We start from the raw sequence: 19,422 nt of genomic DNA on the forward strand, positions 1-19,422 counted from the left end.
GAGAAAATGTAAAAATTAAGAATCCCAGGCATGCTATGCAGCATCTGCCTCTTTAGCAGAAAGAGCCAGTGGTGTTGTGCTACGCTCCCACTTTTACAGTTATGAGCCAAAGAAAATCGCCCTTTCTTATAGAAAATAAAAGCTAAAAGGCAAAGCAAGATAACACTAGATTAGTTAGCTCAGTGTTTGCTGCTTGCTGACTTAAGCCACAATGGGAGTCAGTGAGTAAGACAGCTTCGGTTTTCCATTACCCTACCCCGACTCCTAGGCACGAAGCTGGGGAATGGCTGTCCAGGAATGCGTGCCAGGGCGGGGGGCTGAGCGTGCCCCCAGCTTGTTGGCAGGGTGCAGGAGGCCCTCAGAGCCGGTGCATCCCTCCCAGCACGTCCCTGTCCTCTTCCCTCGGCAGGTCTGGCCGCCACGGCGCAGCTGCTGCGCCTGATGATGCTGCGCTACGGCGATGCTGCCGGCAGGGTTGGCTTCTCGGACTTCGTGTGCTGCATGCTGCGCCTCGACACCATGACCCGTGAGTGCCAGCACCCACCAGGGCACGTGGCAGCAGGGTGGCCTGCAAGCCAGGCTGAGAGCAGCGGCAGGGGACAAGGGACACGACGCAAAACACAATAATACGCGTCTAACAGCGTCGCTTGGAAGTGACAAACCTCCCCCAAGTCCAGGCGTGGCCTTTGGGCAGCCTGTTTGCCAGGAGCCGGGTTTATCTCCTGCCTGCTGGAGCAACTGGCTGCTAGAGAGCAGTTTAGTGTTCAGTGAAGTTGTCTCTGTTTTTCGGTAAGGAGAAAGCCCAGTATCCTCTGTGGATAAACAAACCCATGCCTTGTGTTGCATCCACCTATTGCCTGGCACTTGCAAGGAAGGAGTGTCTGTAAATGAGCTTTTGCCTGACTAGTAATGAAATTCTGTTTTACGAAATCGTAGTTTTTGCTACTCTAATAATAAGCATTTTGACTGGAGTCTGGTAGTTAAAAGAAGCCAGCAACTGTGACCCCTGTGCTAGAAAATCGCTACAGCAATTTATTCCATCTTTGGAATGAGCTGGGTTTCAGCAGTGCGTGGAAACGAGCGTTCATTTTCTCCCATGTGTTTTTAGCACTGATGTTTAATGGGCTAATAGTGGTCAGCAGATCTGCTTGGATGACACTGCCTAAAATCCCATTTCAAGGGAGTACAGCAGAAGCAGCTCTGAAAGTGGTGTAAAATCAGAGCGTGTCCCGATTTTAATGCTTTCATTTAAAAAAAAAGCTTGTAAACACCCATTTGTCATGATTATACATGTCACTTGCTGTAGATGAAAGTTCTTATGCCTAAATTAGTGCCATAGTATTTTTTTTTCATTTAAAAAAGATCCTTTTACATTTTAAGTGCCAATGTAAAGACAAATCCTTTGCATCCATGTGGAAAGGAGCCTCTGAAAGTTTCATTGCTGTCTGTAATGAGAATCTTAAAATGCTCTCCACTCTTTCAGTTACCACTTTACAGAGGGGTTAATGTGGAATACAGTTCTCAAACTTTTCAGATCATTGTGAATCAGTTTGTTAGAGGAGAGGATAAGGGTTCCAAGTGGGAATAAAAGGCAGTCAACCTTTATGATGATGTGAATGCAGCAGGGAAGATAAAATCTGTCCCATTAAATCATTACTCATCCTTTCAAGATAGCCAGAGATGAGACTCAAACCAAAAGCAGCAGCTTCTTTGCAAATTCTATTTAACTGGAGTTAATGAAGCAGTAAAGAGGCACTTACCTCTGCCCAGAGGAGGTAATTTCAGCGCTGCCATTTTTTCCTAAAAAGACTGCTGGGTGCAAGCCCAGCCCTGCAAACACAGCCTTGTCAAGGGACTGGGCACAACATGAGGATTTCGTTCTTCTGTGCCTTTCTTCAGAGCAGTGTAGGCTGGATGTGCTACCTTTCCTCTCTGCTCTGGGCCATACAGGTAGCTCTGGTGGCCTCCTAAGGGGCAGGTGAGCCCTGGTGCCCTCTTCCTACCCTCTCCCAGAAGCCTTTTTGCTAAGGCTGGGCAGGTTTTGAAACATTCATGATCTTAGAAAGTATTTTCCATTCAGGGTGGGAAACTCCAGGTTCCCAGAGAAATGTGTTATTCAAGGATAGACAGACTTAAATTTGTTTCAGCTTTTTATTACTGTTTATAACAGCACATTTCTAGGGAAAAAGTTATTTCTAAATAAATAAAACCCCTCAAAATACTGTGTTTTGAGTTTATCCAAACACTTGGGTTTGAAGACTTCTTCTAGACATGTTGCAATATAAATATGCACATAGAATAACAATATTTGAATGGATTTAAATTTTTTGATGGCAAAGTGTTCTGTCAAAAAAAACTTTCAGCAATGTTAATTTCAAACTCTAGATGAATAACAGCAGCATCTGCATTTATATTCCCTGCAAAAAGCTTGCAAGGCATACTAATGACTTCAAGAGAATCACTTTCTTTAGGGCACACAGCGATCATTCACTGCCAGGGAGGATGGAAAAGGACCAACAGGAAGTTTCCCTGTGGGAAGATGTGTTTCATTAGTTCACCGTGCTCCTGTCAGTCTTCAGGCAGGAAAACAATTGTAACAAATTATGAGAGGAGATGAAGGCAGCCACATTCAGCACTGCCTGTCCCTACACTTCTGCCAAATTCTGGCCCTGAAATTGGAATGCCTTCCCAGGCTGTGATCCGAGGCAGAAGGGGTACCCAGCACGGAAATGAGACGTGGCCAGGCAGGACACCTGAGCCAGGCAGAGCATCCCAGCACAGGGATTGCAGCTCTGCTCCTCAGCTGCCACAGCCTTATGTCTGCATTGCATTCTTGCTTCCTCCTCATGAAATAAGATTTTCTTTGTTCTGCCCCTAGATGCATTCCAAAACTTAGCAGAGGGTGGATCACAAATACTGATGACGACAATGGAGGTAAGAACACACCTGCCTTCTCTTCTCTCCAGCTCCACAGTGGGACCACATGTTAGCAGAAGGGTGAAGTTGAAGATGATGTGTGATATATGTTGCTAGGGCTTTTGTCCTAGCAAACAGTGCTAAAGGTTTTGCCTGGCTGGAAGTACATCCCGTGTGGGAGGTGTTTCCCTGGTGTTCCCTGGCCCCACTTGTACACGGAGGTGGCCATCCATGGCCAAGGCACAGAGTCTTCCCTTCCTGACACCAGCCTGTCATTGCTGGAAACACTGCTCAAAGTGTCTTTGAGGAAGTGACAAAAAAAATATACATGCCCTCATTTCTTACTGCCCCATCTGTTAATCCTGAATTGCAAAACATTTGGTTTTAAGAAAGAAACAGCAGACAAATGCTTGCTGCTGCTGTTTGTCTTAAAAGCACAGCCTGAAGGATAGCTCACTGAATGGGGATACATCAGACTTTTTATCAGCTAGTCTGAAGCAAAAATCCTGCTGTGCTCCATAGTGATATGCCTGAGTACTGCATTTTATCAGTCTGGGGACTGTTATTTGACAACCCAGTGTTTAAAGGATTTTTTAAAAAAGCCTTTTACAATCTCGCCAGTTCCCGTTTACACTCTGTGGTTAGTGCAGAGCCTCGTCGTTCATTAAATCTGTTTTGCACCAAGGGCAGAGCACAGCTGGCAAGCAGAGGACTTGAACCTATTTTATAGGGTACTCTGTAGGGCAGCCAGGTTCCCAGGAGTTGCTATCCCTTCCACGTGCAATCAGGCAGGTGCCACCCTTTCCCAGCAACTGCTCCTGCTGCAGCTGCTGCAATAATTTATCATGGAAAACAACATATGGAAAGTGTTTCTGGGTCTGAATTGTAATAAGGGAAAGAGGCAGTTCCAAAATCCCTTCCCTATCCCTGTGCAGTACAAAAGGACTACAGTCATTGGGTCACCCCTGAAGGTCCTGAGACATGTCTGAAGACTCGGTGTACCATCCTTATCTCAATGCACCTTTTCTTCTCCTTTTTCCAGTGGCTGACTCTTGTCATGTACACGTAAAGAGATGCAAGAGCTCATGGTAAGAAATCTCCTCGGTGCTGACAAGAGAGGGTGGGGCCCTTAGCGTGGCCACAGTGAATGTGAGTGGGGCCCTTGCAGGAAGCTCAGCCTGGGGTTATAGGGGGTTTTCAGAGAAGGAGCTGTGAGAGGAAAAGGGGTGAGAGCTGCAGCATGAGAGGGGCTTCAAAGGGAATTGGACTTTGGGCTATTTTTTCTGGGGAATTGCTGATGACCTGACCAGTCAAGCAGACCACCAATGGCTCAGCTGAAACTTGTCCCCCCACCTGAGATAACAGATGAGTGAGCAGGACTTCTTTTTTGTTTTCTTCTGAGGGGTGCAATTATCTCTGCATATCTTACACAGCAGCAAATGTAAAGTCAAATAAGGGGTGGGTTTACACAGTAACTTAGATTTCTTGGTCAATCTGATTTCACATTTTTAACTGAATTATGTGATTTGGTTTACAGTTGAACAGCAGTCCCAACCTTGTGCTTCTTTTGATGTTTGCTCACTTTATGTCACACTTAGAGAGGGACTTCCTTCCTCTAGACTTTCTGATTTTGCTGCTTGGTTCTCATGAGAGACTCTGCCCTTTCCTGTAAAACTTGTGCTGTTTATACACCAAGAACCATCTCAGCCATCGTGCTTCTGCTAACCCTTTGGGATGCCACTGTTCCAGCTGCAGTGTTAGAGTGTTAGTGCTGGTCCCAGACATTTCTCACTGAGGAGAAAACAGGGATGAAACCCAATCCTTAGAGAAAATGTGCAGTGGAGGGGTGGTTGACCCCAGGAATTTGTGGACCATCCTTGGGCAAAGTTGGACACTTTCCTTGTCAGCCCGGTCCAAAAATGGAGTAAAAAACCCAAACCCTTGACATTCTTTGAAATCCATGAACTGCATCCAGATAAGCCTTCCTATAGACAGGAATTACAATAATAAATAAATCATGAACAGCATCTCTGGCATTCACACCCTGTTTCTGAAGGCAGTTTGCTCTGGATGCCAGCTTTGGTGAGAAGTTGGAAGGGGCAATGTATAACTGGGGTTTAAATTACACTCCCCAAGGGAGAAAGCATGGTAGGTTCAGAGCCAAGGCAGGGATGGCTCCATGTCTTTCACCTTGACTCCAGGATAACATTTATGCCCAGCTGCTCCTCTCTCTTGGCTCCTGGTTACATCCAGTGTGTCCAGCTGTGGCAGGAGCTGGGCTTCAGCACTCAGCACTGTGATGCTTTCACCCCTCTGAGCTCTGCTTGCAAACAGTGGCTTGTTTGAAAGTCTGCCCTTTGCACTCAGAGCTGTGGACGGTGCAAACCTGCATTTTGATGTGTGGAAACAGAATATTCACAACAACTGCACCCAGCACTTGCACTGTAGACTATCATTAGGTAAATATGAGAAGGACCTTGCCTTTGGAGATGAAGTTGCTTAAATTATTGCTTGCAAATTATATTCATAGTCTATTTAGTCTTTTTTTTTTTTTCATGAATCATTCATAAACTGATCATAACTTCTGGGAATATATAATTAATCATAATTTTCACTTACCAGTTTGGAATGAAATCCTGCCTGTAGGGTGTTTGTAAGCAGTTCACTTGAGCAAATTAGCAGACACTTGCAGCTGGAGCCTGGGTAGTCATGGCACAAGACCCTCAGAGGACCAGAACTGTTTAAACTGGAGCCTAACAAACTGTGATTGATGTGGGAAAACACACTTGGCATTCGCTGAAGAAATTCTCTTGGCAAAAATATTCCCATTAGTGATCCCTAAAGGCTGACCTGAAGCTGGCTGTGTTCTGAGTGAGTCTCTTTACCTCTGTTTTAGGTGACTTTTCTTCCTCCTCAGTAGAACAGTGCCCAAGGCCATCCCATACAAAAGCCATCCACGGAGTTCTTGAAAAACCACTGTGAAGGAGTGAAGCCAGGTGTCCTTCTGCTTGGTGGTACTCAGATGTTGTGATGAAGAGTCCTTTCCAGGCAAACTGGAGGTGCCTTGCAGAGAGAAGAATTGCTAATGAAAGCACTCCATGGACAAGCTGGTAGTACTTAATGGTCTGGGCAAGCTGGAAGTGTTGACTGTAACCTCCTCTTGTCTTCCTGTAAATAGTACAGAAGCCAGGAACAGCTCCATTAACTCCATTGTGAAAAAGAACAGATCCCTGCCTTTTGTGTGAAAGGAGTGTCTCAGTAGGGTTACAAAAAAAATTAAGAGGTAGGTTACAAAAAAAAATTAAGACACACTTTTATTTGAATTATTCCTTAATTTTCTTGTGTGCCATTAATAAGTGCCAGAAAATGATTGAAGAAATTAGTCATAATTCATAAATAACACCCGAAGCTTTTTGATTCTCTTTATAATTTTTATTAATAAATTAGAAAAAAAAAAGTCTGGAGCATTTTTGAGTTCATCAACCATAGGGATTCCATTTTATTTGCTACAGCAGTGGGGTGGCATATTAGAGATACAGAACAGATTGTTCAGTGCTTTTTTCTGACTTCCCGAATCTATATTGGGACTGTCTGGGAATAGACAGGTTTATCTGAACTGCATTCTCTTCCTCTGTCCTGATGTCTTTAAAAATGTAAGGTTTCTTCAGACATAATTCCTGCTCAAAAATTTAACTTAAACCTGGAAAATAACTGAAACCTTTCTGTACCCACACATGAACTTCATTTTCACACTTTTTTATCATGGCAATAACAGCAAATTTAGTGATTTATTCCACTCAGCTATTGAAAAAAAAAAAAAATCTTTGAAGAGTCTGTGAAAATGCCAGAAAAGAAGGATGCAAATGTCGATGGATGAAAGAAATCCAGGGTTGCCATAGCAATATAATTCACACCGTGCCTCACCCAGACCCTCTGCACAAGTTTCCATTGAGGCATCCACATGCTAGCAACAGATTTACCCACTTGGCAGGGAGATGTTGCACTGGAGCAACAACTACATCACAAGGTAAAGAAGAGACCCAGATCTTTGTTATCATGAGCTCAGTCTGTGTCAGTGTCTCACTCAGCAACTTGGAGAGCACTACTCATGTAGGTAGGTCCTAGGCAAGAGGGGCCACTGAACTCACTCTTCCACTGAAAATGAGAGGAAGGGGAAATCAGTAAAATTAGACTATTTTAATATTTTTTCAGTAATTTTTGAACAAACTGATTCCTTCTCCAAAGTGAGACTTACACATCCCACCTGAAATCATTAATCACTAATTAAGCCCTCTGCAAATGTTGGCGAAGAGAGAACATAAAAAGGGGACCGTGGCAAAATAAATATGCTTTGCTAAAAAGGTTTATTAGTAGAACCATTTCAGAGAAAGGTTTATGTAGCTTAGCCTGGGAATTCAAAAAGGGTAATTGAAAAACTTGAAGTACTTCTGGATGGTTTCCACCACACAGTTCAGGGGTGCTTGAGATGGCTCAGACCTGCTGGGAACAAGCTCTTTGTAGCTACAGAGAAGTAATCTCTGTTAAAGTTGCAAAATTCAGTTCAAGTCGACTGGTTTAAATACATTCTTGTTGTGTGAAAGCCTCATCTATAAAAATACCAAGCCATTAAGATCAATCTTAAAAATCTTAATTTGCAGCCAATGTATTACTTCTCCTTTTGTTGCGATGTGTAATTGCCTTTCTGTGGAAGGCAATTCTGGCTGTCAGGAGGCAAAGATCCTTGTCTCATAACTCAGTCTGGCCACAGACTGAAATGTCTCCTCTTCATTAAAAAGCAGACACAGACACCAGGCGCCCCAGGTGAGAAACATCAGCGACCCATGGGTTGTCTCCCCGTGAGCAGCTGCTGGGGATGATGCTCTGGGGGGTGTCCCCAGGCACGGAGCCCCTGCAGAGCCCACCTTCAGCTCCATCCCACCAGCCCTTCACCCAGCCATGTGTGCTCTGTGCACACCAGCACTCTCAGGAACCCACCCATGTCCCCCCTGGGTTTGCAGGCTGGTGCCTGCAGGCTGATCCTGCACTGGGGCAGAGTAATAACTCACTGCTGTCAAGCTGAGCATGGCTGCCTGTCTGTGGCATTGGAAGAATTGGTATTCCACTTGATTTATACCTCCAACCAAGCTAATTAAGCAACAATTCAGGAAGAATCCATCATTGTGACAGACTTGTTGATTAACCATCCCACAAGCAAAGTCAAGGGTGTTTGGTAGCCTGAAAAAAAAAGGGTCAATAAGGGAGAAAAGCAATGATTTGGCCATAATACAGCAGTGACTATTATTACCAAAAGCAACAAGAAGCTTAATACATTTCACAAATACAGGGGCCAACACTGAAAACAAAGGCTGCTCCGATCAGTGGGGTGTTAGATACAGAGAGAAAACTTTCTCATCTGTGCATGATTGGGCTGCGAAGGCCAACTTTGTGGGGATGATGCCCCTATTAAAATCTTTGTGCCCCTTCAACTGTGTTTGCCAGCACTGAAATGTGAGTTCAGGCCCCATGAGGTTTCTGGCACTTGTCAAGGCTCTGAGATTCATCCAATTATGATAGTATCATCTCTAATTTTTTTGATTAAAATCAGTTCCTGGTCCTGAGGGACACAAGTCTGAAAAGCCCTAAGAGAATCTGCTGTTAGAAATTGAAGAGAAGGACCTCAAACAAATGCTCTATTTTTAAATCTTCATGAGGCTAAAGCCCTTGAGAGGGTAAGAAGCAGGCTGAAGCAGATGAGATTAGTGATGCTGAACTCCCTAGCACAGGAGATGGGATATAGAGCTGATGAAATTAGGTAGGATCTAAGCCAACCATTAGCATTAGAAGGACTTTGGTGCAGAAGTGGTGACAGCTGACCCTGCAAGCATAATCTCTGGATGTAATCTTGAAGCCCTGCTGTTTGCTGCCCTCCTCCTGAGACCCGAAGGCCCCATGTCTTACATCTGCCTGGCAAAGGCTGTGCCCACATCATGCCAAGATGGACAGAGGAGGAAGTTCTCACATGTCTTACCTACACGGTCTGTTTCCTGAGCATGCAGCCTGGATCAAGGCTTTCCCAAGCACCTTGGAGGCTGTGGTTTGATGCCCATGCCTCAGTGAATACATCCTGCTGTTGTGGCATGGGAGACTGGGGGTGTCCATGGCCAGTTGTGGGGTAACTGAACCTCCCTCTCCACCTTTTGCTGTGCCTCAGGTCTCTCACAGAGGAACTGGTGCTTCAATTTATACAGAATAACTATAACATTTTTCAAGCTACAAAAAAGGCTCATTATTCCACAACCACGTGCATGGCTAGAGAGGGGAGGGCTGGCTTTGACTCTGGCTGTGGGCAGCCCACTGGCCTGTGCACTTTATGGTGTGCACTAATGATTTTTATTTTTGTTTCTTAATGCAATGCATTTCTCAAAGCAGGGAACAGCCACAGCAAAAGCCCTGAGCATGGGCTGCAGACCCACAGGCCTCTCTCAAGCAAGGGTGCAGCAGCGAGGGACTGGTATTCCAGTGGAGGAATACCAACATGGAGGGGTGCCTGGGAACGCTCAGCTCTTGCTGCTACCCTCAGCCAGATGGTGGCCCTTTCTCAGAAGAGCTGCTTGTACTTCTCTGAGAAGGAGGCAATGGAAGTTCTGTCAGGAGAGACCCCTCCCCATGCTCAGGTGGCTCAGCAGGAGCACAGACAAATGCTGGGACCACTTCTCTGGTGGGGGGTGCCAGCTCTATTTGGCACTGTGGAGCTTAGCCTCAGCACCTGTCTTTAGGATCTCCTTGCTGCAGGGCTGCAGCTCAAACATTTCACTCTTACCTGGCAGTTCCGTACACGAAACACCTGAACCTGCAATTCCTGGCCACGCTCCTTGCACCTGGTCCCACCCTGCAATAGCTGCACGGTTCCAGCCCTGGGGAGGGGGATGCCCGGGCAGTCCCAAAGTGCAGCAGCCTCTTCAGAGCAGGTTTCCCAACGCCCCCACCAGCCTGGCCATTGCTACCCTGTGTCCCTGCCTCCAGCTGTGCCGGGGCCGGGTGTCCCCAGCCCGCTGTGGCTCTGGGGTCCATTTCTGCTGCCTGGCAGTGACATCTAGAGGCTCCCTGGCCTGAGCTTGTCTCACTGCTCGCAGCACACGGCAGGCAGAAACCTGTTCCTCACAAAGCCCCTGGGAATGGCTTGAAGTATTGCAAGACTTAAATCCTTGCCCTTCCCTCCCTAAACCACCATGGGAAGGATCTTTGTTGTAGCACCTCAAGAAAATTTGGCATTATTTCTGGGATACCAAAGGTCTGGGAGAGCCAGCCCATGTCCCTTCCCCGAGAGAAAAACTGGTCCACGTAAGGCTGGTGCAGGTTAAATAATACATACAGCTTTCCACTTGAGGAAATATTATTTCCTTGCTTTACATGGCATCCATTAGATTTGATGGCATCCAGCATCAAAGGCAAAGCTGCCACAGAAATACCTCTGTATCGTGGCTGGCTGTGCGAGATGAAAGATTATTGTGCAAACAGTATTATGCATTTAAAAGCAATGCATTCAAGAAAAGGGGAGGAAATAGATCATCTCCATATGCTGAATTATTCAGCCAGATGATGAATGCATCTCCTGAAGCTTTCCCAGGGTTTGAACTGAAATACCTACTGTGGAGAGAGAGAGGGAATACTATTGCCTATATGAAAGGTACTTGGCATTCAATAGAATGTGTATTCTCTAGGGTGATATCCCATAGGCATTTTGAGTCAGCAGAGCAGATTGCAAACGTTTTTCTAACCTGAAATCAGGGAAAAAGCAGCTTAGTGGAGTAGAGCTTCCTCACAATAAAAATTTGCAGGAATATTGCAGTGAAAAGTGGGAGGAATGGCTCTTGCCCATCCTGTGTCTTATATCCACCCTCCTGTCCTCTTTACTTGTTTTGTCTGCCTGATGCCAAGGAGCTGGGCTGTAGTGATAGCTCCCAGCTCCATACAGGGAGAAATGCTGAGACAAGGTGGGAAGCACAGCTGTGGGGTGAATCTTCTCCATCATCCTTGGATTTCATGGCCTAAAACCCCTTCTCCTTATCTCTGAGGGACACAAGTTACATCTCCATCCATGGAGCAGGAAGGTGCTTTGCTTACCGACGGTGTGTATGATTTGCAGGACCTAAACACAGTCATTAACCTGTAGAAATGTTAATGTGTCCAGTTGTTTGGATTTTGGGTTTTGGGTTTTTTTTTCAAACCGGCATTCCACATGCTCTAGAAGTCAGAGGTGATAGGAGATGTGAAATGAAATTGAGAGTGTCAGGCTTTGATTTTACTGGATTGCAAGAAGAATGGTTAAAAGAAAATTGTAGTTGTGAGTGCCAGATTTTTCTTTTTCTGATACTTTTTTTATTTCTCCTAGACACTGGCATAAAACCTTTCCTTTTCATTATTATATCAGATGAAACCAAGGGACTTTTTTTCCCTATTAGAAAAAAATTAACAGTTTCAAGCTTTCAGGGTAGTCAGTAATGGCCAGCACAATGTTTAATCAAATTTAGAAGACAAATTGGACACCTGACCCATGGCTTCCAGATATCATTGGTTCCCACTGCGGTCCCTTGGACAAAGCCTTCCACATCAGGCTGAAGATATTAGGAAGCCAAAAGGAGCAATGTGCTGTGGTGAACCTGGACATTTTCCTCTGGGCCTTGGTTGCCAGGCAGAATTCTCACTAAAGGCAGCAGAGGGGAATTCTGAATTCTAAGTGGCCTTTGTAACACTCAGCATTGCAAACTCCTAATTTGGGTGTTGGCTCTGGCCCGGGAAGGGGTTGACATCATTCCTCCTTCCCGAAAGGAGGTGTGAGAAACTCCCTGAACTTTGATGGGGCAGGAGGATACTCCATGGCCTGGCTGGAATAAAGAATGAGGAGCAGTGAATATAAAGTTGGGCATGGATGGGCCTGAGTACAGGGGTGCAAAGGCAAACTCAGAAGTTTCCTGGTGCAAGCACCAACTCCTCCAGCAAGTGCCTGTGCCAGAGGTGACTGCAGAGATGCTCTGGGGAGGTTTCTGTGTTTTACTGCCCTGGAACAGAATCACGGGGCCTGGGAAAGTCACCGCAGACAAGCTAAGAGATCTCAGCATACTCCTGCATGTGGACCTGGGTCACCACATCCATGGGAAAGTCTGTTTCCTGCAGGCTCTGACCCTGCTCCTGGTGCTGACAGGGATAACCTGGAGGGCTTACAAAGCCCGTGTCCCTCCAGGCACTGACAGACAGCTCACCTGACAGCTCCATGCTAACAGATGCTGGGAAACAGCACTTCTGGCTCAGCTCTTGGAGCAGGCGATGGATCCAGCTCTCCTACTTAATGTTTGCTTCATGTGAACAAGTCTTAGGAAAGGCAGACATCTGTAATCACTCAGCTCTGCTGCTGAGACGTGAAGGCATGGCCTTGCAGGCACTTGTTAGACAGCAGGCTGGGTTTAGAGCCAAATTCAGAATATGCGATAGAAGCAGCCTTTTCCCATTAAACCACATTTGTAAAAATAATTCCTGGGGTTTTACCCTTGTGCAATTTCACTTTAAGGCCTTATTACTCTCCTCGTCCCTGAGGTCGGGAGAGGATCATGCTGTTGGACAGCAGTCACATCCAAGAGGCAGCAGGCTGAGTGAACAGCTTTGGTTTTTCGAGCTGGAAGCTCCAAACTGAGGAAGGCAAGGGCCAGAAGCTGCTTGCAAAGCTGCTGAGAGATTCAGGAAGCTGTGGTGTCATCACTGAGCCATCAGGGCTGTGCCTCAGGATGTGCCCTCTGTGCTGGTGGTGGATTGACACACATTCCCACTGACCTACATTAGAGGGATTCATGAGTCACACATTAAAAAGAAATCATTTCTCTAATGAACAGACTGCTGTTACTGAGATGGGAATTTTGCATGAGATACTAAGCAAAAGCCTTTGATTATTTGAATGTAATGATGTACTTCTAACATAGCATTAACCAAAAAATAACTGACATCCGGCCTTTATGCAGATATTCATGGCTTTCAAGACACTTTATGGATGGATTGATTCTGTTCAATCAACCAAGACACAGAAGAATTATTTCCTTCTCTAGGTCTACAGTGAGTCAATAAAAAAGGGAACAGGATTTCCAAAACTCCCTTTTACTTTTGACTAAACAATGGAAGAGCCTTAAGAGAGGCCTGAGACTCAAGTGTACCCAGTGATAAAAAGTCAGAAGTAGGAATTTTTAGGTCAGGAACAGATTGTTTCTCTTTTTTTGATGAGATATTAATGAAGACTTCATTAATCCTGGGATGCACCATGTCATGTATAATACAGGAGTTCAGATGGATGGAGCACAATGTTCTCCTCCAGCACAGGGATCTGAAGTGGTGAGATCTGGATTGGAATTGTGACAGCTCCTGGAGTTAGGGTGGGATCCAGCTGGGAGTGGCTCAAAGGGACACGCTGGCAGGAGAATTGGTTTGGTGGCAGGGGATTGATCTTTAAGGTCCCTTCCAATGTAAAGCATTCTATGATTTTATGAAAAAAGCATTGAAGGCATTCAAAGCTTTGGCAAGTGGGAATTTCCTGGGCGAAGTATTTGGACAAACATTTTTTTCCACTTGAAATGGATAGATTGTGTCAGAACTTCTGGGAAACAACACAGCTACACCCCCCTGTACTGCTGATAAGCAGACACTCCCCCGAGGCTAATCTCAATTTGTCAGGGGCATGTGTTTTAACTACTTAATCATTAGATAAAAGACTTTATCTCATGTACAGCATATTCATTCCTCTTCAAGCCCTGTTTCTCTCGTTCTCACCTCCGGGAATTTTAAACCCAGAAACCTCACCTGAGAAGGTTCTTTAAATAAGGGGTTGTTTGCCCGTGTCCAGGCGGGAGCTGCCTGCGGGGCAGGAGATGCTGCCGCAGTTCCAGCCGGGAGCTGCAGATGGCAGGATTGAACTGCGGACTCCTCTCGGACCAGCGCTCGCTGCTCTCCCAACCAGCAAACGCCTTCAGCCGAGGGAGCGAGGTACAAGCACCTTGTGGGTGAGGCTGGGAGTACCAAGCACACAGCTTTGGGCAGCTTCATAGAGAGGAATCAGTCAGGGGGTACCATGCACAAAGGCATCCCTTCCTGTTCATGAGGAAATTAGTTCCAGGCATTAAACCCTTCCCAGGGTCTGCTGTTGGAGTCAGGAGACTTTCAGCTGGCCTGATCCAGCACTTCAGTGGCCGTGGCCCAGGGATCCAGTTTAGGGGATGCTGTGAGCTGCTCAGCTTTCAAATTCAGAAGTTCTTTTCCAGGACAAAACTCAAGCCTGTGACCCAGCTACATTGCAGGAGCTCAGAGGCAAGAAGATAAAAAAATGTACTTATAAAAAAAAGAAAAACCTTTGACCTTTAAGTGGGTTTTGAAGGGGAGAAGGTGGGATTCCTGGGTCGGGGTTTTCAAAGGCATGGGATGGCAGCCTAGCATTTTGTCCTTCAGCCTCTTTGCACTGAACTGGAGCCAGGAGGGAATGGCAGGGTGAGTCCCTGGTGTTAGGATTGTTGAGCTGTAGAGCACCACTGAAATATAGAATCATTTAGGTTGGAAAAGACCTTTAGGGTCTTTGAGTCCAACCATTAACCCAGCACTGACAAGTCCCTAAGTGCCACATCCACTTGTCTTTAAATACCTCTAGGGATGGTGACTCAACCACCTCCCTGGGCAGCCTGTTCCAGTGCCTGGAAACCCTTTTGGTGAAGAAATTTTCCCTAATATTCTTCTGCTGTTGCCTATTACTTGGGAGAAGAGACCAAACCCCAGCTGACTACAAACTCCTTCCAGGTAGCTGCAGAGCACGGTAAGGTCCACTCTGAGCCTCCTTTTCTCCTTGTCAGCATTTGACAGGCAGAGCTTGGGCGTGTTTCTCACCTCCAGCTGGTGCATCATCCAGGCCCTTGCTATTTGGGTGCTGCATCTCTTCCATGGTCTGTATCCCACAGTGCAGCCCCAGCAGCTGGGGAGCCTGGGTTGCCCTTGGCTGTCCAAGTGCAGAGCAAAGCTGGAGCAAGCAAGCCCTGTGTTCAGCATGGCTTTCCTACCAAAAGATCTAGTTAATGGGTCTGGATCTGTGTGATGAGGAGGAACAGAAGTAAAAGAAGAATCAGACCAACAACATCCGAGTTAGTGCCTTTCTCAAAACCTATTTTCTCTTTGAGGAAAAGCAACTCTTTTCCCATTTTAATTAGGCTATATTGGCAATATGGGAACAGCCCTAATTTGTAGCCATTTCCTGGCAGGGTGAGATTTAGTGCAGCATGGTGGGGATGGTAGCAGCAGCACCTTTAAAGGGGAGAGTGGCAGGATCTCAGTACTAAACCCTGCAAGTGCTGATGCCCCACTGTTAACAACTAGATAGTAGGAAATGATGATCAATGACTGCTCAGGTCCATTGACTGGCTTCTTGGCATCAGCCAAGCAACCTTTTATGCTCTTCCTGACTGGACTTGATATTAAGGCTTTTTAGCTTGCTGGCTGGTCTGGTTGGAGAAGAGGGCTCAGTGCTCCTGTCTGTAGTCAGATTTCTGCTGTTATAAGGTTACCATGTCTGATAGAACAAGAGGAAATGGCCTCAAGTTGCACCAAGGGAGGTTGAGGTTGGATATTAGGAAAAAAGTTTCATGGACAGGTTTGCCAAACATTGGAACTGACTGTCCAGGGAAGTGGTGGGGTCACCATGCCTGCAAGTATTAAAAAGGCAGGTGCAGTGGTGGGAGTGACATTACAAGGGAAATGGAGCATGTGCTGATGTGAGATCATTTGCAAGATTGTCAGGAGCTGGTGAACAGGACTACCAAGGTGGAAAAACCTGCTGCTGGCTAGTTAATAACTATGGGAAATGAATAGTCCTACATGTTTCTGACCACCTGTGCTTGGTGAAGTTATGCAGGCAGAATAAGCTCTTCCTCACCTTGTGTAGCTAAATGAAGAAAAGTCACTTGGTTACTGACAGGCCAGAGAGCAGAACAAGTCTGATCTTTGCTTATGCCATGCCCTGGCTTGCTGCTGTGGCAGGGGACAGGCAGAAGGCACCTACTCAAATGCTGGCCTTGGCTGTCCACACTGGAAAAGGGTCAGCCTGGCCCAAAGCAGCATCCAAGCAAACACTGATCAATGTAGGTAAGGATGTTGGGACTTTTCCTTCAGCAGCATGCACTGTCCTGCTTCCAGATTCTTGGTAATCTCCATGTCCAGTGCCTAATCTCCCCTTACCCTAAATTTGCTCAAGGCCTGGCTGGAATCCATTGCTTGGGTGGCAGAGCATAATTCTATTTATTGGACTACTTTTCCATAATTGCATTTGTCTGTTGTTAGCCCTCTAATCTGCCTTTTCCCAAATCTCATGCAGTCATGCTGGAATCCATTTATGGCTGCATGTGCAGGGAGGGCCCTGAGGAGGCAGCTGGACACACGTGTGTGTGTGTGTGTGTGTCCATGCACACGTGTCCAGGGGTGAAAGCACACCTCCTGGCGTGGCATGTCCTGGGCAGTGGCTGCCTCCAGCCCTCACTGGGCTAAGCTTTGCCTCCACGTGACAGTGGCTCCCATCCCAAGTAATTTTGTGAAGCTGCCATATGCCAGAGTCGTCTGTTCTGCTTCAGAAAAAGGCTGAGCAAAGGGCTTTCTCCACTGTTTGTTGATACCTACCTCACAGGGGGAGGTAAACCAACAGGAGCAGAGGTAAGGCAAGGCCTGGTGCTGGTTGTGACCTGGGCTGTTCTGTCCTGCTCCATCACAGCAGAGCCCCTGTCACACTGACAGGACCCACCTCTAGGGGCTTGCTGCTCCAGGCAGGGATACAGCCATTTGGCTTCATCACTTTCAGCAGGAAGGTTTTGCAGCTGTGAGCTCCAATTGTGGCTTGGGAATCTCTGTCCCTTGTCCTGCCCTCATGTGGGAGAGCCTCCTGCCTCTGCCCCACATGCAGGGCCCAGGGATGCTCGGCTGTGTGAGCTGAGTGGGTGCTCCAGGCTGGTGGGCATCCCACTCCCAGATTAGCAGTGCTTCAGGCAGGGAAGTCAGCCCAGGAAAGCTCCTCAGGGGCTCTTTTCCTGGGAGGTCTCTCATCTATTCCTGGAGTAACCCCAAAGACATTTTGCACAAGAGCACATGGCCCTTGACCGTGCAGTTTTCCTTGGACTGTGATGATGTTGAGCAAAGATCAGTGCAGTGCTCTGCTGGTCCCCCTGCTCTGTGCCTCCCACAGGGACTGTTTCTTCCACCCTGAAGAGATCTGCTCCTGCTCTCCCTCCCTATCTGCAGCCCCATCAGTCCAAGAGCAAACACACCAGAAAGCTTGATGTGAACTTGCTTGCAAGAACAATAACCTGCAGGGATGGGGCTTTGGCTGCTGGTATACAATGTTTGGCTTCACAGATGTTTTTGTGGGGTTTTATTTTGTTTATTTTGTTTATTTTGTTTTGTTTTGTTTTGTTTTGTTTTGTTTTGTTTTGTTTTTCCAGGAAAACCAGAGGGACTGGGTCACAGGGGAGAAGGGGATCTCAGCATAAATTTTGTTAGAAGCATTACAGTAAGCAGCCCTCCAGCACTTGAGCTGGATCATAAATTTTGTTTAGGGGGAAAAAAGAAGCACAGAAAAAAAACATTCATTGAAGAGGGTCTAACAAGCTTTGCCCTGAAACACGCTGGAGTGTTTTTGAACAGTGTAATGCAAACCCTCCAAAGAGCAAGGCAGTGGAAGAGCCGCTGTTACAGATGCCCTGAGACCCAGCTAGCTTAACTCCTTTATTGATCTTCCCTGGAAATGAAGAGAGGTTAAGGGAAACAGATCATAAACAGGAGAGACTTTGAACACATGAAAGCTGGGATGACAGTTTTAGGGAAGACATCTCAATGGAAGCACAGTGCCCACCTCCCCAGGGTTTTAGCCAACAGGCATTAGTAACCAAACACCAACTCCACTTTCCTGGCACTGAATCAGGAGGTGAAAGTCCAGCTCCTTGTCTCTGCAGGAAGGGGCAGGTCGGGCAGCAGTTAAAGTGGAAGGGAGGAGCTCCATGTGAGTGCCAGACAGGACAATCAGGGCTGGACTGCAGCTCTGGGCACCTCTTGGGAGTTTGGGTCCTTTGCAAGGCAGACCAGTTGGCACCACACCTTCACATTAACTCTGGTCTATGCTAGACTGGGACTACTTTCCTATTTGGCCTCCGTTTCCAGATCCAATCTTTAAAATTCTAAAGAAAATTGCCCATTGTGCTCTGCTGAGACACCAACCTGTGCCAGTCCCAGGTCAGAGGTGTTTCCACTGCCCAGAGGAAGCAGGCAAGGAGAGACTCCAGTCTGAACACTTGCCTGCTGCTGCTTGTCCTCTGCCCCTGGGTCCCCAAGGCTTTGCTGAGGGAAGCAGTGGCATCTCTTTGCTCCAGAAGAAGTTAACACTGAGCTAAGAGTGGCACAGAAATGTGCTGCATCTCTTTTTGACTTGCACAGCTGCAGCTTTGCATTTTTGAAGGTTTAGCACCTAGGGAATAAGAAATGTCAATATTACCATATAGTTTTCCTTGGGTGATACAAAATCCTCCAGCTGCCAGGTTAATTTAAAGCCAAAAAGGAAATCAAGTTTAATCACAATTTTGTGATCATTTTTCCCCTCTCACAGGGAAACTTCCCCTGGCTATGCTAAAAAGATGTTAGATGTTTCAAGGACATTGATTTGCTAGAGAAAAACTTGCATTCCTCTAGCTGAACATCTCCCTGAGTGAGGGAGGAGGGCATATCCCAGGATCAGGAACCAGGACCTGCTTGAAATACATGCATTTCAAGTTTTTATTTTAGATCAAAAAACTGCTCTTGGCTTCCTGGTGGCCTTCAGACAAGCTAATGAGCACCCTTGGGAAATGCAGCTTCTGAAATCACTTCCAAGCTGCCTCAGCCTGCACAGGCACTCACCCAGCCTGGAGCAGCACCTGCCTTGGGGTGCTAGAACACCTCCAGAGGCACCGCCACCCCTCATTCCCAGCACAGCTTCTCCTTTGCAGCTGGTCTGGAACCCTTGGGAACCAGCCCCAGGAAAGGGCTTTCCATTCTCCATTCCAGTTTGAAGGGGAGGGAAGGTAGAGGAACAGGGAGATTTGGAACAGGGAGATTTGAAACAGGGGAGGGGGAGAAGACTCTTGCCAGGGGAAGAGCCAGAAGAAATTCCAAGGAGGTGTGAGATTTAGAGGGCCAAAGGCCCCAGCCATCATTAGCAAGAGGAATCCAGCACAGCACTGCTCAGGAGGGGCAGGGCTGTGAGTCTGCAGGGTGGAGGGCAAGGGAATGGAAAGGACTGGAGAGGACATTGATTTTCTTAGAGGAAAAAGTGAGCAAGAATGACATCAATGGAAAAATATTTTCTGTCTCTCTCCCTTTCTGTCTCACGGACAAATATAGCCCTACGCATTATGCAAAGGCAGTGTTCAAGCATGCTTGGAATGAGCAACTTGGGAGGCAAATTGCTACCACTTG

At 46.7% G+C, this 19,422-nt stretch overlaps 1 protein-coding gene across 1 annotated transcript in view; it reads left to right on the forward strand.

The window, feature by feature from the left end:
• LOC309570343 (calpain-13-like) overlaps nucleotides 1-3,985 on the forward strand; it is a gene marked incomplete at both ends in the record, with an annotated part of 49,649 nt that extends 45,664 nt beyond the window's left edge. Inside the window, 3 exons of the mRNA XM_082277079.1 lie at nucleotides 410-526; nucleotides 2,879-2,934; nucleotides 3,959-3,985. Of these exons, the coding sequence (XP_082133205.1) occupies nucleotides 410-526; nucleotides 2,879-2,934; nucleotides 3,959-3,985 (200 nt within the window). The remainder of the gene's footprint in view (nucleotides 1-409; nucleotides 527-2,878; nucleotides 2,935-3,958) is intronic.
• Nucleotides 3,986-19,422: the final 15,437 nt, after the last annotated feature.

Source organism: Coloeus monedula, assembly GCF_965178545.1.
Source record: "Coloeus monedula genome assembly, chromosome: 2".
NCBI lineage: Eukaryota > Metazoa > Chordata > Aves > Passeriformes > Corvidae > Coloeus > Coloeus monedula.